Raw genomic sequence first — 24,658 nt, forward strand, 5'->3', positions numbered from 1 at the left:
GGTTCATTTCCAGCCTCTGACAACTATCAGTGTGGAGTTTGTACATTCTCCCCGTGTCTGTGTGGGTTTCCACGGGTGCTCCGGTTTCCCCCCTCAAGCCAAAGATGTGCACGTAAAGTCAATTGGCCATGCTAAATTACCCATAGTGTTCAGGGATGTGTTAGTTAGGGGTAAATGTAGAGTAACAGGATAGGAGAATGGGTTTGGATGGAATACTTTTCAAAGGGTTGTTGGGCCAAGGGCCTGTTTCCACACTGTAGAGATTCTACGTTGTCCCAGTCAAAGTGGTGTCCTCCTTCGTCTGTATATACAGAAGCTAGTCATAGTGGGTCATGTCTTTTGGTGGCTGGTTGAAAAAAGACAAGACAAAAAGAATTTGACTGGGATAACACATCCATACTAGGATAGGCTAAATAGAGACATACACAGGAATTCCTTCGAACCATCAATAAACACATCGATTTGGACCTCATTTATCAATCTCTGAGAAAAGAACCAGAAATGATATCTCCCACCACAACAGATCAAGAGATATCAATAGAAAGCAGGACAGAACATAGCACCTCATCGGAGGCTCGCTGATGATGTTAACTAGTGTGGTGATGAAACATCTGAAAACAAACCTGCCAGTTCAGTGAGCAAACATAAAAGCAGCATCATATATTAGATATGAGAACTGTGCTCAGAAAAATCTCTTGAAGAGTATAAGGAAATCAGGAATGTAAGGACGGGATATGAGACAGCCTTGGTAGATAAGGTTAAAGATAATCCAAAGAATTCTACAACTACATTAGGAGCGTGAGAGAACAAGCAGGACCCCTTAAATATCAATGAGGTCAACTTTGTGTTATGACTTTCCTGACCTCAGGAACTGGGAGAGAAATTAAATGAATTTTTTGTGTCAGCATTTACTGTTGAGAAAGAAATGGTGGCTAGAGAATGCAGGGAAATAAATATTGATGTTTTGAAACAGTTCACATTACAGAAGAGCAAGTGCTGGAGGTCTTAGTAAACATAAAGGTAGATAAATCTTCAGAGTCTGATCAAGTGTATCCCAGTACGTTATGGGAAGTTAAGGAGAAAACTGCAGGGCCCCTAGCAGAAATATTTGTATCATCAATAAACTTGGGTGAACTACCAGAGGATGGCTAATGTTGTGCCATTGTTTAAGGAAGGTTGTAAGGAAAAGCCTGAAAACTATACACCTGTGGGTCTGACATCGTTGGTGGGTTAGTTGTTGGAGGTGATTCTGAAAGGATAGGGTTTACATGCATTTGGAGAGACAAGGATTCATTAGAGATAGTCAACATAGTTTTGTGCAAGGAAAGTGGTGTCTCACAAACTTGTTTCAGTTTTTTGAGGATGTAATTAAAAAGATTTATGAGCACAGTGTGGTAGGGGTTATTTACTTGGACTTGCATAAAACCTTTGACAAGCTTACGCATGGAAAACTAATTAATAAAGTTAGATCACATGGAATTCAGGGTGACCTTGTCAGTTGGATACAAAATTAGCTTTATGGTAGGAGACAGAGGGCATAGTGGATGTTTATTGTTTGGACTGGAGACTTATGACCAGTAATGTTCCATAGGAATCGGTACTTGGTCCACTTTTGTTTGTCATTTATATAAATAATTTGGACGAGAATATAGAAGATATGGTTAGTAAGTTTGCAGATGACACTAGAATTGGTGGTATAGTAGACAATGAAGATTACAAAGAGGTCTTCATCAATTGAATCAATGAGCTGAGGAGTAGAGATAAGTGTTTAATTTGGATATATGTGAGATATTGCATTTTGGTATTGCAAACAAGGACAGGATGTATACAATTAATGATAGGGCCTTGAGAAGTGTTGTAGAGCAGAGAGACCCGAGGGTTCAGGTACATAATTCTTTGAAATTTACATAGCCAGGGTGGTTAAGATGGCATTTAGTACACTTGCCTTCATTGCTCAGTCCTTTTTGTATAGGAATTGGAATGTCACATTGAGGTTGTACAGAACGTCGGTGAGACCTCTGCTGGAGTATTATGTGCACATCTGATCTCCCTGTACAGCAAGGATATTATTAAACTGGAGAGGGTTCAGAAAAGATTTAGCTGGGATGTTGTTGGGAGTGAAAGGTTCGAGATATAAAAATAGACAGAAGAGACTGGGTCCTTTTCATTGGATTGTAGGAGGTTGAGGGTGACCTTATAGAGGTTTATAAAGTCATGAGGAGCATAGATAATGTGAATGACAGCAGTCTTTTCCTTAGGGTAGGCGAGTTCAGAATTAGGACGCATAATTCTAAGATGAGAGGAGAAAGATTTAAAAAGAACATGAAGGGTAACTTTTTACACAGACAGTGATTCATGTGTGGAATGAGCTGCCAGAGGAAATGGTGGGTGCAGGTACAATTAGAACATTTAAAAGTCATTTGGATAAGTACGTGAATAGGAAAGTTTTGGAGGGATATAGACCAAAAGCAGGCCGGTGGGACTAGTTTAGTTTGGGAACGTGGTCAGCGTGGACTGGATGGACTGACGGGACTGCTTCTGTGTTGTATGACTCTATGACCTTATTTAGAGAATGGAAGAAATAGAACAAGGAAAAGAATATTAGTTATTAAAACAACACCAATGAATAAAACTTGAATGAAAAGAACACCATATTTATAATGGTTAATTTTGGTGACTGAGAGGTCAGCTAACATTAATTAACATCAGCCACACAGTTCAAAGAGTACTGAAGCATAAACTAACTTGTCCTAATTTTTTTTACATCTTTGAATCAAAGATGGGAAATCATGTCTCACAAACTTGATTGAGTTTTTTGAAGAAGTAACAAAGAGGATTGATGAGGGCAGAGCAGTAGATGTGATCTATATGGACTTCAGTAAGGCGTTCGACAAGGTTCCCCATGGGAGACTGATTAACAAGGTTAGATCTCCTGGAATACAGGGAGAACTAGCCATTTGGATACAGAACTGGCTCAAAGGTAGAAGACAGAGGGTGGTGGTGGTGGAGGGTTGTTTTTCAGACTGGAGGCTTGTGACCAGTGGAGTGCCACAAGGATCGGTGCTGGGTCCTCTACTTTTTATCATTTACATAAATGATTTGGATGCAAGCATAAGAGATACAGTTAGTAAGTTTGCAGATGGCACCAAAATTGGAGGTGTAGTGTACATCAAAGAGGGTTACCTCAGATTACAACAGGATCTTGACCAGATGGGCCAATGGGCTGAGAAGTGGCAGATGGAGTTTAATTCAGATAAATGCGAGGTGCTGCATTTTGGGAAAGCAAATCTTAGCAGGACTTGTACACTTAATTGAAAGGTCTGAGGGAGTGTTGCTGAACAAAGAGACCTTGGAATGCAGGTTCATAGCTCCTTGAAAGTGGAGTCGCAGTAGATAGGATAGTGAGGAAGGCGTTTGGTATGCTTTCTTTTATTGGTCAGAGTATTGAGTACAGGAGTTGGGAGGTCATGTTGCAGCTGTTGTTTAGGCCACTGTTGGAATATTGCGTGCAATTCTGATCTCCTTCCTATCGGAAAGATGTTGTGAAACTTGAAAGGGTTCAGAAAAGATTTACAATGGTGTTGCCAGGGTGGGAGGATCTGAGCTACAGGGAGAGGCTGAACAGGCTGGGGCTGTTTTTCTCTGGAGCGTTGGAGGCTAAGGGGTGACCTTAGAGGTTTACAAAATTATGAGGGGCATGAATAGGGTAAATGGGCAAAGTGTTTTCCCTGGGCTTGGGGAATCCAGAACTGGAGGGCATAGGTTTAAGGTGAGAGGGAAGATATAAAAGAGACCTAAGGGGCAACTTTTTCACATAGAGAGTGGTACGTGTTTAGAGGAAGTGGTGGAGGCTGATACATTTGCAACATTTAAGAGGTATTTGGATGTGTATATGAATAGGAAGGATTTGGAGGGATATGGGCCGGTTGCTGGCAGGTGGGACTAGATTGGGTTGGGATATCTGGTCGGCATGGACGGGTTGGACCGAAGGGTCTGTTCCCATGTCGTACATCTTTATGACTCTATAAACATATAAGTACATTGACTTTGTGCTGCACTGAAATAGGGAGTGAAGCAGTGAGTGATGTGTCATTTTAACAAGAGTATGGAGAAATGAAACATCTCTGACTTCTTGGTTTCTGTATCTAATTGCTTCAGCTTAAAGTGTTGGGGAAATTGGGGAAATAATGGAGATCACTATTTGTTTTCCCATAATTTTGATACCAACATTTAGGCCTTGGTTTGATATCTGTCTCTGAATCTAGCACAATATTTTCAATTATAATTTATCCCTTTCTCTTTTTCTGGGCAGAATGCACTTTCCTCACATTGAAGTTAGTAATAATTATAATCAGGAGCATGCCTGAGAAACTCTGAAGGCAAAATTAAATATGAAAATTTATTATCTGCTGCCATTTAAAACAGTAAAGCAGCCCTCAGAATGAGTGTTATTCAGACTATGTCAGAAACACTGTCTCTAAGACATGTACTGTATGCATCAAGTTCAGCGGATTCGACGCACAATTCCCTGCCATCGTAAACCATTGGTGCTGAGTCTGTGAAGACTGCTTATCGCAGAATCCAAACACACTTTGTTAAGTATGATATTATATTTGTTTTCTCACCCACTTTGTCTTTCCCTGTTGAACAATTTTAGATCCCACGATATATAATCACATTGCATGAACTCCTGGCACACACACCATATGAGCACGTGGAACGAAAAAGTCTGGAATTTGCAAAATCGAAACTAGAAGATCTTTCAAGGTAGGTTAGTATTTGCATGTTTTAGAAACTGCATTTGGTAGATGTTCACCCTTAACTCCAGAATAAACAAATTAGAACCTGCCTAATTTGATGAATTTTGAGAATGGGACTGGTGCCCAACTCCAGTTAGAACATAGAACACAGAACAATACAGTGCAGTAGAGGCCCTTTGGCCCTTGATGCTGTGCTGACCTGTGTACTATTTTAAGCTCAACCCCCCCCCCCCCCATACTATCCCAACATCATCCATCTGCTTAATTGGAGGTCAAATTCATTCTTGCTGGAGATGCACATAAGTGATTGGTGGACCACCTTGCCTGTTATACAGACCCCAACCACTTCTTATTTTCATTGATTTTGGGGAAGAATTAGTGGATTAGACAACAAACAATTGGCACACTGTCACCCACATTGTGTCTCTGTTGGGTTTGAACTGCTATAACTGATTAAGCCATTGATATCTATTAACCATTGCAATGCTTTTGCTATTTATTTGAATTCACTGATTTGGTTATTTCAGTGCACTCATTATGCACTCCTCACTCTAGAGGAGGCTGTGGTCTAGTGGTATTGTTGCTGGACTGTTGATCTAGTCAATGTTCAGAGGGTCTAGGTTTGAATCCTGCCATGGCAGATGGTGAAATTTGAACATAATAAAAAGAAAATCTGGGATTAGGAGTCTAATGATGACCATGAAACCACTATCGGTTTTCAGGAAAAGCCCAGCTGATTCACTGAAGTCCTGAAGGGAAGGAAACTGCCACCCTTACCTGGTCTGGCCTACATTTGAATCCAGACCCACAGCAATGTGGTTGACTCTTAATTGCCCTCTGGGCAATTCGGGGCAGGCAATAAATGCTTCTACCCACATATAGCCAGTCATGTTATGTGTCCTCAGTCATTTGTGGCAGAAAATCCTGCAAATAGTAGGGCCAACAGAATTTTTACTTTCAGTTTTGAACATGACTCAGTCACCACCATAGGACAGGAGGAAGGGGCAAGGCAATGAATTAAAAAAAATGTATTCCAGTGTTCTCAGTAATTATTACAATCTTGCTGATTAGCCAGTGCACTTATTAAGTATTGAAATGTGCTGATTAATTATTCCAGTGTGATTGTAATGACTCTGGCAAAACACCGCTGAAGTGATGGTTCTAAGGTTGGAAGCTAGGATTTCCTATGCAATAAAGACAGTTTAAAGGTAGATAGAAGGAATACATAGATTGCTTGTTCTTTCCTTGCCCCTCCCTCCTGCTATATGATAGTGACTGAATCACCTTCAGAAATTGAAGTAAAAATTCTGCTGGCCCAACCATTTGTAGGATTTCCTGCCAGAAATGACCAAAGATATAACTATATGTGGGTAGAAGCGTTGTAATAACATACATCACCAGCTATATTTCCTGTCAGTTGTGTCACATTTAGTGCTCATGATTGGTTGCACACTCCTTGGGACCAAATTGAAAAATATTTGAACTGATTTAGCAGATTGATAGCAGCAATGTCGAGATGCAGCAGGTCTACAGAACGTTGCCCATTTAAGACAAGCTCACCACAATTGTCTAGCATTGCCATGGTCTGAGGTAAGTGGATTTGTCACCACCCAAAAGTTGTGCTGGAGTTCTTTTCAAGCACAAAATCTAATGTTCAACCTCTGGGAACAAAAGCAAGTAGCTTTTGATTTGATGCGGGAATGGATACATATGAATGGAACGTTAATAATCCTACTGAGAGGAGCGTGGAAACTCACTGTGACTTGCAGGGACACATGAGCAGTACAGGGAACAGAAACTTCAAAAGAATGCATTGCTTTAATTACTAATTACTGACCACAAAGTAAGTGTTGGAACAATAGTGTAGAAGGTGTCCAAACAAAGATAATGAGGGGATTTTTAAGTGCAAAATGTAAGCAGGCTTGCAGTGAGAAGGCAAAATAGCTTGTTGTCCTATAGTGTCAGGGAGCTGACAGCAACACTGACCTGAGCCCATCCTGTGACATGGGAGAAACCGCTGAGGGACTAATTGGTTTCTAATTAATGCTCATTAAGAATCGTTTTAAGACAGGAGTTGAGTTTTAACCATGAGATTGTGGGCATTGTGAAAATCACCCGGGAATTCATGGCAATGAGATTTGAAGGAACTGAACAAGTGAGTGCTAGGAAACCCTTTGAAAACCGAGGCTTCACATCTGCTCCTTGCCTAGAGGAAAGTTTTTTACTCAAAGGGCTTGTTATGAGAATAGTCTTTCACTGCTCAAGAAGTGATTTCCACTTCATTCGAAATAATTTCTGTTACTTCAGAGTTTATTATATTTAATAAAAACTGTAAGATGCTGGAAGTCAGAAACAAAAACAGAAATGGTTGGAAAAGCTGAACATGCCTTGCAGCATCTGTGGAGTACTGTGATTTCTCTCCACAGATGTTGCCAGACCTGCTGAGCTTTTCCAACCATTTGTGTTTTTGTTGATTTTTTTTTATCTGCCCTTTTTCTAGCTGTCAAATTTCTGTGTGACATGGGAGTCTTTACGCAGTTTCCACTTGGACCTCAGATCAGGAACAAGATAAACAGCACCATCAGCAGCAGCTTTCTGCTGAACCACCAGCCATACCCTTCATTTCTTCTCCTGAATCTGCTGATGATAGTTACAGCCATTTCACAGTCAGCAGTCTGCCAATGGATCTCACAGTGACCATGACATGTTGCGAAAAGCTAGACATTATGTGCACTCCTCAACCAATGGAGCCAGCCAGAATATGCTGGACTTTACTGAGCTGACTGACTTCACACATGTTCAGGATTTCGCCAGAGAGTTCAGGGATGATTGAGAGCACCCTGGACCATCCCTGAGTTTTCATCAATAGAAGGCGTTTCCGCTGTATAGATGTGTACTTTGTCTGCAACCACCGAAGGTTTCCCACCAAGCTGCCTGGACCAGTCAAGTGTTCCTGTGATTGCTATATCTCAAAGCAGCTCCTTGGATACAAGAACTGCCTGCTGAAGAGGTGTCTGATGACTCCCGCTCCATGAGACGCTGATGCCTCAGAAAGGTATAATTGAAACCAGCTGACGGTCAGAGTTAGGGTAAAGCAAGCAGTCAGGAGGCTGAAGATGTGCTTCAGGCGCATGGATAAATCTGGGGCATATTTTAGTATGCACTGGCCCAGGGTATCCAGGATGGTGGTGGTCTGGTGACATCTTGCACAACATAGCAGTGAGGACTGGGGTTCTAGTAGTAGTAGTAGGAGGAGGAAGAATGTACTGAGTGCTCTGTTTCTTTGGAGGAGAAGAAGCAATAGCTGGCAGCGAAGAAGCACAGTGTGGCTGCTTGAATTCAGGCAGAGTTCAGTTGGAATGAAGTAGTGCAGCCATGTGGTGCACAAGTTCTGAAGTACGAGCCCTCAGCATAATTAACCATTCATTACTGTCGGAGCGAAAGAGAGGACTGCAGATGCTGGAGATTAGAGTCAAGGTTAGAGTGGTGCTGGAAAAGCACAGCAGGTCAGGCAGCATCCAAGGAGCAGGAAAATCAACGTTTCGGGCAGGAGCCCTTCATCATGGGTTACTGATTACTGTCGGGGCTTCCATTGCTCATCTTATTCAGCTCCTGTCTTACCTTTCTTCACAAGGGAGAAAGCTAGTTTTCAGGCAGTAGGCCAAAATAAATAAATCAGGAAATGGAGCAAATAAATAACTTTCACAGTGCAGAAAAATTGAACAGCAATGTAATGGGTTAAATGGCCATTTGAGTGTCCTTGTGAATCTACAACTCCTTTATCCTTGTCCAACTCTTTTTATAAGGTTTTACCCTGCTGCTTAAAACCCTGCTCAAGGCAGGCTCTTCATGTCCATTCACTCTCTGTCCAGATGTTGATGACCAACTTCTCATTAGTCTTGTAGCCCTTCAGGTTCTACCAAACTCTGACTCACCCATCCCCTTGTCGGGAAATATGTGTTCATTGGGACCATAGGCGGCGTGCAGGGCTCTGATGGGATAGGGGTGATGAATCAGTAGTGGGGCATTTTGAACGGCCATCCAAATGTAATGTCCCATTTTTCTATCATCATTTTTGTGTTAGGCAAAAATTAACTCTAACCTTTAATCTAAACCTAACATTTTACTACACTCCAGTAAGATACTGAACCTAATAGTTAGATTTTTATTACTTGCAAAAACTGGCATTCAGAATGTCCAGGCCTTCCAGACAGCCAGGATGCACTCTGTCAATTGCTGCATCTGATGCTCCAATTGACAACTTTCCATGGATGTAGAAATCAATATGGTGTTCCTCTAGGCACCACAAAGAAACCATGGACCTCACCTATGACTGCGACTTATGCCTGACTGCCTGGGACCATTCCTGAGGATCCATGGCACCTGCCATTAGTTCACTTACCCCATTGTTGGCTATAGACTGGAGTTAGATCATGAACTATATTAATTAAGCTCGGGGATTTACGATGGCCCAGCTCTCAATTCCACCCCATGTTCAACTTTGTCCCAAGATAAAATTGTGATCCACCAGGTTTTCAGCCTCTGCGGAGAGAGAAAGAGAGCTCCCATTCCAAGTCTGATATGATTCTTCTTCAGAACTCTAATTCTGAGAATAGTCATATTGGGCTTGAAACACTCAAGTATTTTTTATTTTTATTTCAGATTTCTATCATCTGCAGTATTTTATAAAGATGTAGCTAATATATCATATTGGAAAGTAACTCATTCTCTAGGAAGAGTACTCCATTACATCAACATAACCTCCATATCCCAGAATCACTTCAAGCTCAGACGCTGTGCGACATCGCCCCAACAAGCCTCCAGAATAAAACAAACGAGAATGAACAACCTGGATAGTGACTGCTTTCTGAGGTACCCATGTGGAGTCAAAATAAACCACATGGGGGCCCTAGAGAACAGAACATCAAGTCCAGTATTGTTTAAAATAAATAGTTTCTAAACCATTTAACAAGCATAAAGTTAAAACAAGGATTTTTAAAACCATGCTAAATTTTATTTAAAGTCATTTTATTCATAATTATGTTCACATTGTCAGAGTAAAACATGAAACTTCAACTGTAAGTTTGATTCTGAGAGTGATGAGCAATAAGTGTGAGGTATGTATTAGACTATGGCCACTTAACTACTTAGAAAGGTATTTGTAACTATATAATTTGCATCAAAATCTAAATTTAGTCATCTGTAACTCAGGACACCATTATCATTTCTTTAATAACAATTAAATGACACTAGATTGTTCCCATGTCATCAAAAAAGTGCCCCTTTTAGGGCATGTGATCCATTATTATCCATGAATATTCTCTGATCTAAAACTTTTTAAAATCTCACCTTTACTTTTCTCTTATTGTACTAGTGCTGTGATCTTTAAAAGCTAGTCAAATAGTTGGTGTTTCATGCGCACCAATTTGTTTGAATATGAAGTTGTAATGATTATTTTTCCAATGCCAATTGAAATGAAATTGAAGTTGTTGATACTTAATGGTGATTTTTCCAGAGGTCTGTCTGGAATTTTCAGTCTATTTTCTAATTGATAGCTGTGAAATTTACTAAGTAGTCTTGTCTCTTGGGAAATTTTCATAAGTTTCGTGAGATTTTGCAAATAAAAAGTCTTGCATATACTTTCCAGTTTAGTATCTAACTTGTCTTGATGAAGATATGCAGCGTCCTTTTTATAAGCATAAAAGGCCTTTCATGGTCATAGGGCTGAATTTTCCCATTTTGTGGCAAAGTGATTTTTCAGTTCACCATGGTCCATGGTAACTTTTCACACACAGTCTTCTGTTCTTCATCTTATGCAGCCAGTCTCTTTAGTTTCCTGGAATCATGCAAGATAGGTTGAAATGTTCAATGCTACAAGAAGTTTGTGATGTTAACTCCTCTGCATCAGATATCAACCCCAGCTTCACATTACTTGAGTCTTACAGGCTGGGAATTGTCCTTCACACTCTGATCCTGCACTGTTATCCCAAGGGAATGTTCCAGAAAGGCAAGCTAACTCCTTGGTTCACTGACTGAGAACTGAAGGTGCTGGTAGATGGTGTGGTGGAAAGGAGGGCAGTTCCATTTTCTGCTGATTGACAAGGTAGTCAAGCCAGCCTGGGATGAGAGAGAAATCTTGATAAATGTGTAGTGTATTGGATGAAACACAGTTCAGGGAGAAAGATAATGATCTTGTGAGCACTGCAAGGGTAAGTCCTGCTACCTTCTCTTTGCTATCTCACATTCACAGGGCCACCACTCAGTTTAATTCTGTCAATATTCACTAAGGCTATTGGACTATAGAATATAGACATTTAAAATAGGAGCAAGATTAGATCATTTAGCCCTTGGAGTCTGCTCTGTCATTCATTGTGATCATGGCTGATTGTTCCTGTTTTTCCCCCTTCATGACTCTCTCAATTGCATGCAGCATGTCCACCCAGTGATTCTCACTGATCTCATCATTCTAAAGTACTAACCTTCCTGCCCTCTGCACTTGCCATTCACTCCCTGGGGACATCTCACCACCAGTCCTGCTCAACTCCATTGTAATCAGTCCTTCATTTTGTTTTACTTTGAATAAAATACCCAACTCCCCAGACTGATATCTCCATTGCACCCTGACTGATGTGCTGTAATCCTTGAACAGTTTGTACCTGACCCGCAGGACTGATCATGACTAACTCCATGGACTGGAATTTGACAAGCCACTTGACTGACTGTCGTGGTACTCCCTGACGGACTGACTGACTGTATTCCTTCTGGTCCCTTCTGACTTCCACACATTACATGTGCTTCAACCAAGTGACAGTGTGTTGTTATGAACCAGACCAGACCAGACCCCCTCAAAATATTTTAAGAAGATCGACCCTAAATGTTTAGTACTTTAAAGGTAAATGCAAAGTGCTGCATTCTCGATCCAATTTGATTGGTCAAACCACCAGAGTTGAAGCAAAACAAATTTTATTCATTCACTCTAGCTAAAACACAACAAAAGAAAGAATAATGAAAAGAATTAGCTTAGCTGTAACTCTATTGGAAAACTTAACAGAATAATAGATTAGTTAGTTACTAAACAGTAACTGTTCCAATATAGTAATATTCCATAAACACACCCTTAGCAAAAGGCAAATTCAGAAAACAGATTGTCTCACGTGCAACTCCAACAGCTGGAAGAAACCCCCTAACTATTAGCTGTAACTGAGAAAGGAAAAAAAATAACTTTCACTTTAAGATCCAAACAGCAACTGCTGCTACTGAAAAACTAAAGAAAAACTAAACTGAAAAAGATGGTTTTGTGAGAGCGTGATCACACCCATTCAGACTCCTTCTATTATTCCAACTTTGAAACAAAGATCAGAGACCTTCACAAGCTGTTTACTCTCATGGCTCTGGTGGACTGCTGGATACCTCTGCCCTAAAAGCTCTTTTTTTAAAAAAAGGACAAAATAACCTCTTAAAGCCACAGTGTTTACTGTGTAAACTGCTGGCACATGCTGAAGCACAGTGCTGAATAGTGACATGTCTACCCATCTGATTGCTCAGTTTTCTGAATTGTGACAAGTTGCTGCCTCTCAGTAAGCATTAAAATGCAATACAACCTCCAGAGGCTGGCAGCACAAAGTGAGGGAGTGCTTAGCATTGAAATTAAAAGTTATCAGATGCATCCTGCATAGCTGCATGTACGCAAAGTAACGTGGCAGAAGCACTCGTAAATTCAGATATTTGGAAACTTTATCAGGTTCTCAAGAAATTTTACTGGAAAAAAAGAAGAGCGATTTGCATTTCCTGAGACTTCTTTCCTTTCTGTTCATTTATGTCTGTGAATATAGAAATCAAATAAGCTTGTAAATAGGAGGCAAACATTGTTTTTGCTTTTGGAGGCCTGTCACCTGCAGTATACCACAGGCATTGGTGCGGGGACCCTTGCTGCTTGTTCTGCACATTAATGAATTGGACGTGAATGTAAAAATTTTAATTAGTAAGTTTGTATTCGACACAAAAATTGGGCGTGTTGTTGATAGTGAAGATGATGGTCTCAAGCTACAGTCTGATATTGGTGAATTGGGCAGAGCATTGGCAGATGGAATTTAATCTTGATAAGTGCAAGATAATACATTTTGGGAGGTCTAATAAGGGAAAGGTATACACAATGAATGGTAGGTTCCCAAGGAGTACTGAGGAACAAAGGGACCTTGGTGTACAAGTCCATGGATCTCTGAAGGCATCAGCAAGGTAGTCGGGCTGGTGAAGAAGGTATGCAGAATGCTTACCTTAATTAGCTGAATTGTAGAATATAGGATCAATGAAGTCTTGTTACAACTTCATAAGAAATTGATTAGGTCACAGATGGAATACTGTGTCACCACACTATTGGAATGTCATGATTGCAATTGTGAAAATGAAAGGATATTCACCAGGATGTTACCTGCGATGAAATGTCAGTTCTGAGGAGAGACTGGACAGGCTGGGTTCATTTTCCTTGGAGCAGAAGAGGCTGAGCAACTATCTCTTTAAGATATATAAAATTATGCAAGGCATAGACAGGGTGGATCATAACAATATTTTCCACATGGCAGATATGTCTAAGACCAGCGGGTGCAAGATTAAGGTGAGGAGTAAGTGGTTTAAAGGAGATCCGAAGAAAGATTTTTCACCCAGATGGTGGTAGATGTATGGAACGTGTTGCCTGAGAAGATGGTGGAGGCAGGTACTGGTAGTTCTCCTATAACACTATAATTGTATTCCAATGCAATGCTGTGTCAGAGAAAATTGTGCAATAGAAATATGGAGCCTATGGGGAAAAACAGGGTAAGGTGCGAACCACTACAAATACCACTAAAATTTGAAACAACAATAGTAGTTAGCCTAACACGAATGATAGCATAGTCTAAGTAAATTTTGACCTGTTGTAACTGTCCTGTTGTATGGTACTATATAGTGGAATTCATCAGAATCTTCAACTGATTACTCTCTATTGGCATCTATACCTACTGGCTGCATTATATTCTAGTCAGTCTTCTGATCCCATCCAATGGTAACACTGCACAAGTCAGAATGCAACATGCCTTGTTAGATTAAGGACTGAATTTTAATTTATTTCACTATGTGTCAGTTTTGTCAAATTTTTCAGAGGGTTTCACACATTCTGGCACCATTATACCATGTGCCATTTCCAAAACAACTCTCCACTTCCTGGATATTCCAGAATTGAACAAAGTTTGTGGTGCAGCAACATCTATAAAAAGATATCGTGCACCCAGACAAGAGCTGTCAGTTTGGAACTGCTTTGCATGATTCCTGACATCAGCCTTGGACAATGGAAAATTGGTGTCTCTCTGTATGGGCAGGGACATGGAGATGCTGCTGATGGGAATGAGGTGATGCAGAGGCAGGATGTCCTTTTCTCCCAGGCCAAAAGAGGACACCATGCTACTGTAGCCACACCAACCTGGACCAGGATTACTATCCAGGCCAGTGTAGTCTCTTCTTCCATCTGAAGGAATGCACAGAATTAGGAAGAAGTTCAATCATCTACTTCACTTTGCCAGTGAAATGCCACCATCTTCCTGATGATACTTCACACTCACTCTATCTCTGATCCTCTACCCACATTTCCTGCAACATTTTCCCCATCCACTCTCATCCTCACTAATATCTGGCCCTGAATAATCCTGAATCTTTTCTGCACAGCCTATTCACCCTCTCAGGACATCTCCACACATACACCAAAAGTAACCGTGTGCCACCCACTTTTCTCTTCCTTACCCTCTATGTGCAGAATTTCCTGACTGACTATGTCCAAGCCTCTGTGCTTGTACTTTTTTGCAGTCGGTTACCATAGTGATTAGTCACTGAAAGAAATTAACATGAGTCTGCAGGTATTCTTTGACACCTGAACATATTTTTTAAACAAAAAGAGTGAAGAAAGCTCTTAATACAAAAAAAAAAGCCAAGTTTCAAAGTGCTCCTCAACACTGTCCTTTCACTGTTGGTCAATTCTATTGAAATTTCACTCTTATCTTACCATTTAAGTTTTAAATTAACAAATTGCTCCCAGCTTCTTGTCCTCAGGCTGTAGAGACATTTTCACAATGCTTGTCCAAGTCCACTAGCACAAACATTTCACAATACTTTCATGAAACTCTTCACGAGAAAGTGCACGAGCCAACTAATCATGTGATGCTAAGATGGAGTCAAGTCCTCCATGCACCATGATTCCTAGTGCTGGGGATGCGAATTGTCTAACAGCGTTTGCTTTATTACAAGAAAAGGTCGGCAATTCACAGATCACCTTACAGACAAATCGCCTTTAATAAATGCCTGTTATAGGAGAACTACCTATACTCTCCCAATATTTAATAAGCATCTGAACGAGCACTTAAAATGGCAAGGCATAGTAGGCTATGGACTAAGTGCAGATAAATGGGATTGGTGTAGTTTGGTGTTTGTTGGCCAGCACAGACATAGTGGGCTAATGGGCTTCTTTCTAATCTATATGGCTCAATAACTTAAAATATAGACAAGGCTGCAAGGAAACCATCAGCACACCAGTCGCCATAGTCTGTTCCATAGCCATGATTTCTAGCAATTAAAGACCATAAACTCTTTCTTTTATCTCCCTAAAAGCTTCAATTGTCTTTTTCTCCAAAGTCATTTCACTTTTTGTGAACAGCAGGTAAGCTGTGGAACTCATTTTCAAAGAAACCAAAGAAGATACACCTCTCACAGACTTATAGCCCTTTACACACACACACACACACACACTCTCACTCTCTCACTCACTCACTCACTCACTCACTCACATGCACATATACATACTCTCACAGACACTCATACCCTCCTGCACGCACACGCCCACATGCACACACAGATATATAAGTTTTTGGGGTGAATTTGTACTTGCAGAATTATATTTTATTTTACTCAAAAACTGCACGAATCCATGGAAGATTCAATAAATCCCTTTTCTAGATTTAGAATCGGTCTGAACAGTTGAACACAGACAGCCTCACCCCTTCAATGCAATATCTGGGCCAACATGGCACCTATTGTTAAAGTTCACTTGAGAATGTAACTTTAAAAGTTCTGGAATTTACAGATGAAAGAACTACAACCTACATGGCCATTCTAAAAGTTGAGAGACTTAACAAACAATTCAGGTCTCTTTCAATATATAATTTCAGTTACATCACACTGTTAGCTTTTACTATAAATTCTGTGTCCTACGATCTTATACTCCACAATCACCTGCTGAAGGAGCAGTGCTCTGAAAGCTAGTGTTTACTATAGCCTGGTTGGACTATAGCCTGGCGTTGTGTGATTTTTAACTTAGTCCACCCCAGTCCAACATCCGCATCTCCAAGTCATGACATCGGAAGAAGCCATTTCAATCTGAAAAGTGACCAAAAGGTTCCATATTTTCCAATTTTGCTCACAGTCTAAGCATATAGATATATATTCCCAACATTTGCAATACCACAGGCTGACTGTTTCCCATGCCAAAGTTGCTATTGAAGTAAACTTTAATGGGCTTTTATAGCTCAAACATTACATTATATAGCATAAATGAATGTTTGGGTGCATGATTTGAATTTTCAGTAATTAATTCAGATACCTCGTAGTATGTTAAATCAAAAGTTATATTTATTGAGACTGGAAACATATTTTTCACTTGCAGACTGAGAAATGAAGGTGATACAGAGATAAGAACAACTTACACACGTTGCTGCAAAGAAATTGCAATACAATAGTGGAGAACAAATATTTTAAAATGGGTTATTGTCTGTTTAAAATAATCGATAAAAGAAAGTTTACAAAAGCCTGTGTAGTGTTGGTGAATTTATCACCGAGATCTTGTAGTGTTCTGGCCAGCTTCAATACTGCACAGTTCACTGTTAGGCAAAATTAGTTTTAGCCTAGGCATAAAATTGATCCTTGACGGAGGTAAAAAGTGAATGATAGTGAATCAGCAGCCCATTTTCCAACTTGCATGATTTTCTCTTCTGTTGAACCATCATTTCTCTATTTTCTACTTTGTGTTACCAGTGAAGACCAATTTCAAACCCTCATGATCAAGTGTGTTAAAAACCAGAACAAAATTATACAAATCGCATGAATTGATGTTTTACACTTAGAATAAAATTAAAATGAGGGAATGTTTGCTTTCTTATTTACACGACTTAATTTAAATTATTATTATTATAATAATGACACATGGCACCTGCAGCATGGTATGGTTAGTCATTTGTTTCACCTAGAATAGACAAGAATGCAATTGTTAAATAACTTAGAATTATGAAACTGATCTGAAGCCATTAAGTTGGTTCTCAAATAGGTTATAAAGCTTTATCCAGATATTATTTGAATAACATTGAAACTTCTGCCAAGCTTTATAATTATAGACACATTATACTTTATAATAATGGAGCATATTCTTGACTAAGTCTCACCCTTGCTAAGTGACCTTCATTCATATTAATTCTCCCTATGTGTATACAGTTAATTACAATAATTTGCTGTGACTAACTTTTCTGTGCAGCAAGAGCAATTAAATGCTGTAAATTGTCTACTGACTATACTGTTCTGCTTATTCAGGGTAATGCATGATGAAGTGAGTGACACAGAAAACATTAGGAAAAATCTTGCAATAGAACGAACAATTGTGGAAGGATGTGACATATTGCTGGATGCAAGTCAGACATTTGTACGGCAAGGTAAGGGTACTTCACCTATCTTGCAGCATTTGTGGTGACAGATTTAATAAAGAAGATTCGATGTGATTCTTCTTCAGAATACTACTTTTTGGCTCTGTATTTTCTGTCATTTTTTGGGGGATGACATAGAAAAGACTTATAAGAATGATTTCAGGCATGACAGACTTCAGTTAAATTGTTCAGACTATTCTCCTTAGAGAAGGGAAGGATAAAAAGAGATTTGATAGAGGTATTTAAAATCATGAGGGGGCTGGGAGGAATAGATTAGGAGGAAGTGTTTCTCCTAATGATGAATTATTTGCAGTGAAGGGCTGTCAAGTTGTTTTATATGGAAAATGTATATAATGAAGAAAAAGTTGATTACTTTCCTTGGCAAATGTTTAGAGAACAGCAAAATTCACCTTCACCTACTCCCAGTTTCTCGCAGTAAGGATTATTTTAAGTTTCTCTTGTGCCAAAGTTCAGGGAGGGAGACTATACTGCTCCAAAGATAATTACTCTTCAGTTCCTGCAGCAGAACATTTAAAGTCGTATAGTGAAAGACCGGCATTTATTTACCCTGGTCTTATTACAGTCATTGCAACTTTACAGACTTGGTTCTGTATTTGCTCATAAAGTCTACGGGGGGAATGGGTTGACATTGGTTTGACCTTGATATCAGTTTGCAGCATTATGCTGGCATGCAGCAATGAGCAGTATCAGGAGATTGTCGAGTTCTATATGTTTTGGAAGTGGTATGCTTGCAGTGATTTAGCATTAGATGAATGCAGAGATAGGATTGAATAAGTGCTCTTACAGGAGAAGGGAAAATGGTAAGAAATAGCTCAGTAGGGGCTCGACACGGTTTGTATCCCCAAAGTAGTTTGTCTCTGTGTGGGATTTCTTATTCAAGCCTTCAGGGATTCCACTAAACCACAACAGATTTCACAGCTTCTTCTTTGAGGTTACTGCGATGGTATAACATTTTCAGAAGCACAAGGGCATTAACTTCTCTCCTAAGTCTGTTATTTATTTTTGGAACTTTTGTTTTTGTGTTGTCAAAACGTTGGTCAAATTTGAATGAACAATGTCGGTGTATGTGGGCAGGCTGATATACAGCTTTTGCTGAAAGGCCACAATGTTAACCTGATTGAGATTCATTTCATTATTAACCTGAATTTAGATTTGAACAAATTGCACTTTCAGTACAATTAAAAGAAGATGAGTTACAGGAAGTACATTTAGTAAAAATCTCTTACAAAGGAAAAATAAAGAAAAAAAGGAAAGAAAAGTAGGGGAGAGGCAGTGGCCCAGTGCTGTTACCTCTTGACTATTAATGATCCAATAATGATCCTGAGGACTCCGGTTCAAATCCCACAATGGCTGATGGATTAAATTGAAAATCTGGAATTAAGAGCATGAAACTGATGTTGATTGTTGGATAACCCATCTGGATCACAAATGTCCTTTAGGGAGAGAAGCTTCCATTCTCACCTGGTAAGGCCTGTATGAGACTCCAGACCCACAGCAATGTGCTTGACTCCTAACAGCCCTCTGGGCAATTAGGGATGGGCAATAAATGTTGGCCTAGCCTGTGATATCCACATCGTACCAAAGAATAAACAATCCAAAATGGATTGGTGTCCTTTGTTTCTCCCATACTTAGCATGAAGTTGCTTAATAACTGGTTAGTGTCATATGACGCAGATTCCAAACCACGCAGACATGTTTAAGATGGTTACATGACATGAGAGTTTTTGGTGTAAAGGTGCCTACCTTATCTTCAGTCATCTCTCTATATAATGAAGTCAGTCAACTACATGTATGTGTAACATACAGTAAGATCAGCAATATTGAACCTAAACTATATGTGTAAGTCTGTGATATCGTAGCATTTAAGTGTTGTAAATACTATATGTAGGAGTAAAAGCCACAAATGTTACCAATGCTGACCTACTAGTCTGAGCTTGGTGTGAGGAACAATTAAGTGAGCCTCTGGTTTCATTTAAATAAGAATAGTGAGCAATTGAATTGTTCTGGCAATTGTAGGCAGCTTGGCAATGGATTAGCATTGACTTTGTGATAGGTGCTGTGATGACGGTAGTGTTCAATATGTGGTGTAGTGAGGTGATAGGGGAACATGATCATAAGGAGAGGAGATGAGCAAGAGCTGACACAAACCATGGCTCTGTAGTCATGATTTGGAGATGCCAATGTTGGACTGGGGTGTACCAAGTTAAAAATCACACAACACCAGATTATAGTCCAACAGGTTTAATTGGAAGCACGCTAGCTTTCGGAGTGACGCCCCTTCATCAGGTGATTCATCAGACAATCACCTGATGAAGGAGCGTCGCTCCGTAAGCTAGTGTACTTCCAATTAAACCTGTTGGACTATAACCTGGTGTTGTGTGATTTTTATGGCTCTGTAGTAGAACATAGCTGAAAATGTGTTGCTGGAAAAGCGCAGCAGGTCAGGCAGCATCCAAAGAGCAGGAGAATCGACGTTTCGGGCATAAGCCCTTCTTCAGGATTCCTGAAGAAGGGCTTATGCCCGAAACGTCGATTCTCCTGCTCTTTGGATGCTGCCTGACCTGCTGCGCTTTTCCAGCAACACATTTTCAGCTCTGATCTCCAGCATCTGCAGTCCTCATTTTCTCCCTGTAGTAGAACATATCAAAGCATTCCTTTTGGCTCCATATTCAGATAAGTATTTTCTTCAAAATTTACAGGATGGTGGTGCTTATGTGTTATATTGGGTGTTGATTTAGCTCAGTTAGCTGGATGTGTTTGTGAAACAGTGTGATGTCAATAGTATGGGTTTAATCCCCACATTGGCTGAGGTTACCACTGTCCTTCCCAACCTCTCCCCTCACCTCTGGTTGGGTTGCCCTCAGGTTAAATCACCAGCAGTCGTCTCTTTCTAATGTGAAAGCAGCCCTACGGTAAGACTTTGGCAACTTGAACACAGCTGACCCAACACAAGATAGTTTAACATCTAATATTAGCTGGTCATTGCATCATTCTAACAAATCAAGCAGTTGCACTATTTTCTTTCCCCTTGACTTTTTGAACACTGACTAAAATCTGCACAATTAACAAATTCAGTGCACGTGGCCTTTTCAGTATTCTTCCGAGTATAGCAACTGATCTGAGTTCTTTTGACATTCCAGGTTCCCTCATACAGCTCCCTTCAGTGGAGAGAGGAAAGCTTGCCAAGGTTCGTTTAGGTTCTCTATCGTTGAAGAAAGAAGGAGAGAGACAGTGTTTCTTATTCACAAAACATTTCTTAATCTGCACAAGAAGTTCGGGAGGAAAGCTGCATCTCTTGAAGGTGACCTTCACTTCTCATTAACTTTTATTGCATCCAGTAATATCTCTCAAGCATACAGACTGTGCATAAGTTAATACTTAAAATGCTTGGAGAAATATTTGGGCTGTACAAACACATACCCAGCCAGTGAAACATTTTTTAACTTCTCATTTAATATTTTTCTTGATCTAAATAGGGAAACAATTGGAGGTATATTTAGTTCAGACAACATGCAAAACTGTATTCTCTACTTATCTAGAACTTATCTCTAATTTGGAGGTTCAGAAAACAGACTGATCAGTGTGTACCAAACTGACTACGTATTAATGCAATTTTTAGCACGGTGGCTCAGTGGTTAGCACTGCTGCCCCATAGCAATAGAGACTGAAGTTTGATTCAAGCCTCGGGCAACCGTCTGTGTGGAGCTTGCACATTCTCCCCGTGTCTGTGTGGGTTTCCTCTGGGTGCTCCAGTTTCCTCTCACAGTCCAAAGATGTGCAGGTCAGGTGAACTGGGCAAACTAAATTGCTCATAGTATTCAGGGATGTGTAGCTTAGTTGCATTAAGTCAGGGATAAATATAGGATGGTAGGGGAATGGGTCTGGGTGGGTTACTCTTCAGAGGTTCGGTGTTGACTTGTTGGGCTGAAGGACCTGTTTCCACACTGTAGGGATTCAGTTGGAGATGTGTAACCTATTCCAAGGGATCTCGACTGCTTTGATTAGCCTCATTTTTTAATGTCATCATTGCCTCTGAGGGCACCTCTACTCTTAAAAACCACACACCCATATTTTCAAAGGACATTTTTGACTGCAAACAATGTTATGTGGATACGTAATGTCAAGAAAGGAAGACTGCACTGACCATTATCTCACCAAATGTATGTGCAAATCCTGGCTGATTTGCCTGGCGATGACTAAAAAGGCTTGTTGTGGAGCTGTGTTTACTGTCTAATGACGGGGCACTGAGTTTTTGCCTATGCTGGTTGTCATGGGCAATGAGAAGGACACCCCTCCCCTTGATCTTGCTCCTCCTCTTCCTTCATTCTCTATCTTCCCACTTCTTCTCCCATCCAAGCTCTGAGTAGCATGTTTTGCTGCTGATGATTGTTTTATTTATTGTCACTTGCATTTTACAGTGAATGATACGGTAAAATACAGTAAAACAAAGCTTCAACAGTTGTCACAATCTGGCCCCATTTTGAATAGTCTAAGAATAAATAGGAGAAAAGAAATAATTGAAAGAGAGTCCTGATCCCTGAGCTGGCTCCTACACTGCCTCCCCTCCTGTACCATTTCACCATCACCTGTGCCAGATTCACCAATATACGAGTCACCATTCTTTAGGTGCCCACCTTGCCAGCAAACAGGAGTCCCTGGCTCTGCTCCTGCCTCCATGATGCTAGGAATACCTGTTCTGGACATACTGCAACCAAGAATCCCCAGCTCCAGAATCCTGCTAGACCAGGCCACTGCTGCTGACTCGCGGCCGCTCCTGCCATCCTCCTCTGAGAGGTTGCCTTGCTGCTGCTGCCATCTTGAAAATTCTGCCACCTCTGCCTCCTATTGCCGGAGGAACTTTGCTGCTGCTGAACCCTGCTGCCAGTCATTGTGAGGAGCCATGTCAACTGTCATCTCCAACAATTAGTACCAATCCACGTACTGCCCGCTCTAGCTGCCTCACTGATTTTGCCAATGAACCTGCTGCAAATGGCTACAAGGATGAGAAAAACAAAAGAAAAAAGTGAAAGAGAAAGAACAGAAGTAAAAAGAAAAAGAAGAACAAAAGCACTCAGGAGTGGGTGAGCCCTGCTACTCTGTTGCCATCTTGAATCTTGCTGAACTTCCCCTCTGCAGACCATAACTATTCAGGTCAGATGAGAAGTGGTCCTTTAACGGCAATTGATTGGCCACTGAAAAGCCAGCCTCAACTGGAGTGAGGGTGAGGGTGAGGGTGAGAGTGCCATCCCAGATTTTGTTTTTCCCCTGTTAATTAAGGACAATTAGGGACAGTTTGGAGGATGGTGAGAAAGTTGACTAAGTAATTTAATAAAACCTTCTACCTGCGAACCTTCCAAAGGTGGACCACTAAATTGTGCCCATGGAGGCCAATCTCTACCATGGCAGCAGCAATACACCCAGTGGCAGCCAAGGCCATGTCCTCTCTCCATTGTTATGTCTCCAACTTCTTCACAGCCAGTATCTGATCATCTGCATCGTGTCCCACTCCAACATCTACAAACTCAGTTACTTACACATGGAGGGAAACTTTGATAGCAATGTGGCAGTCAGGAGTCTCAATCAAACTTCCACCTTTCAGTCACATTAAAACTCACAAAATAAATGCCATGGTGGGAAATTTGTCCGATGTAGACACAGCAAGTGAGGGTAGTCTGGTGCGGTCAGCAGATGCCAGATGAAGCAGAGGCAGACTGACAGAAATCATCTTTTGGCAAAGCGTTTAAATCCCATATAAACAAAGATGCAACATCTCTTTGAAGACTCTATCAAGCCTTGAAGAGGTTTTGATTAAGTTTCTTTATTTTAAAGGTAAAATGACTGCCATGCATGTTCAACCCATTCCTGCTTGAAAGTTGATATTCTGTGTGTGCGTGTGCGTGCACGTTTTTGGTGGGGGGTGGGGGAGGGGTGGTGGTGAGGGGGTGGAGGGATGCTGCAACAGGCTTTGGACTCAATTTGCATAACTAGATAAGAACTGGGTGGCACGGTGGCACAGTGGTTAGCACTGCTGCCTCACAGTGCCAGGGACCTGGGTTCAATTCCTGCCTCAGGCGACTGACTGTGTGGAGTTTGCACGTTCTCCCCGTGTCTGCGTGGGTTTCCTCCGGGTGCTCCGGTTTCCTCCCACAGTCCAAAGATGTGCGGGTCAGGTGAATTGGCTATGCTAAATTGCCCATAGTGTTAGGTAAGGGGTATATGTAGGGGTATGGGTGGGTTGCGCTTCGGCGGGTCGGTGTGGACTTGTTGGGCCGAAGGGCCTGTTTCCACACTGTAAGTAATCTAAGTAATCTAAAAAAAAACTGCTTAGTTTGGGCACAAGTATTACGTCTGTGCTTAAAAGCCTGGTTAAAAGTAGATTTAGGTGGGCACTGTGCCTAGCAGACTGCTTCAAGTAAGAAACGGGTGAAGACCACCTCATTGTTCAGTGATTTAATTCCTTTTGACTCTGAATTTTGCTCCGTGATATTGTTGCCGAAGATCAGTTCACTGCTGCAGTCCAGGAAAGTGCATCTTGCAGATGTACCACAATGGACTAGCAGAATTTCCATTAAAATTTTAGAACAACTTAAATCTCAGACAGAAATTGGATATTGTATGTGTGCCATTCTTCTAAATGATCATATATCCACCTAAATGACTTGAAGAACATAGCAGTGCAATTGCAGGAACTGGATTCAGAGGGTTGGATGAAGCTATAGAAACTTTCAGGGTAGTACTGGACTTTCCTCAAGTCACTGAACGTCTTCCAAATTTATTGCCAGACTTGCTGAGCTATGTAAGAAACAGTCACCCTGACAGTTAGCTCCTATCAGGTACTTTGGATGACTTATTTTCAAGGTAAGTTTCCTCTCGTAGCAGCTGGGAGAATACTCCTCCTCCCTGCTGCAGATATATTTAAAAAAAATCATCTCCAGGTTTGTTCTTTGTCTTTCAGGAATTTTCATTGAGGAGAAATGTCATGAATATTTATACCTCACCAGTTCATGGAAAACGAGCATTTAATTAAAATAGATTACTTGCTTGAGTTTCAAATGTTTTCTTTGTTTTGTTTTATTCATTTGGCGGATGTGGGTGTCGCTGGCTGGGCCATTATTTATTGCTTGTCCCGAACTGCCCTTGAGAAGGTTATTGGCAGGTCATTGGGGAAAC

General features: G+C 40.7%; 1 protein-coding gene across 1 annotated transcript in view; it reads left to right on the forward strand.

Moving 5' to 3' along the window:
* The window catches only part of rasgrf2b (Ras protein-specific guanine nucleotide-releasing factor 2b), a 241,943-nt gene that overhangs the window by 104,438 nt on the left and 112,847 nt on the right, over positions 1-24,658 (forward strand). The window contains exons 8-10 of the mRNA XM_060844008.1: positions 4,658-4,767; positions 17,358-17,476; positions 20,629-20,789. Coding sequence (XP_060699991.1) covers positions 4,658-4,767; positions 17,358-17,476; positions 20,629-20,789 — 390 coding nt within the window. The remainder of the gene's footprint in view (positions 1-4,657; positions 4,768-17,357; positions 17,477-20,628; positions 20,790-24,658) is intronic.

This window comes from Hemiscyllium ocellatum, chromosome 2 (assembly GCF_020745735.1).
Source record: "Hemiscyllium ocellatum isolate sHemOce1 chromosome 2, sHemOce1.pat.X.cur, whole genome shotgun sequence".
NCBI lineage: Eukaryota > Metazoa > Chordata > Chondrichthyes > Orectolobiformes > Hemiscylliidae > Hemiscyllium > Hemiscyllium ocellatum.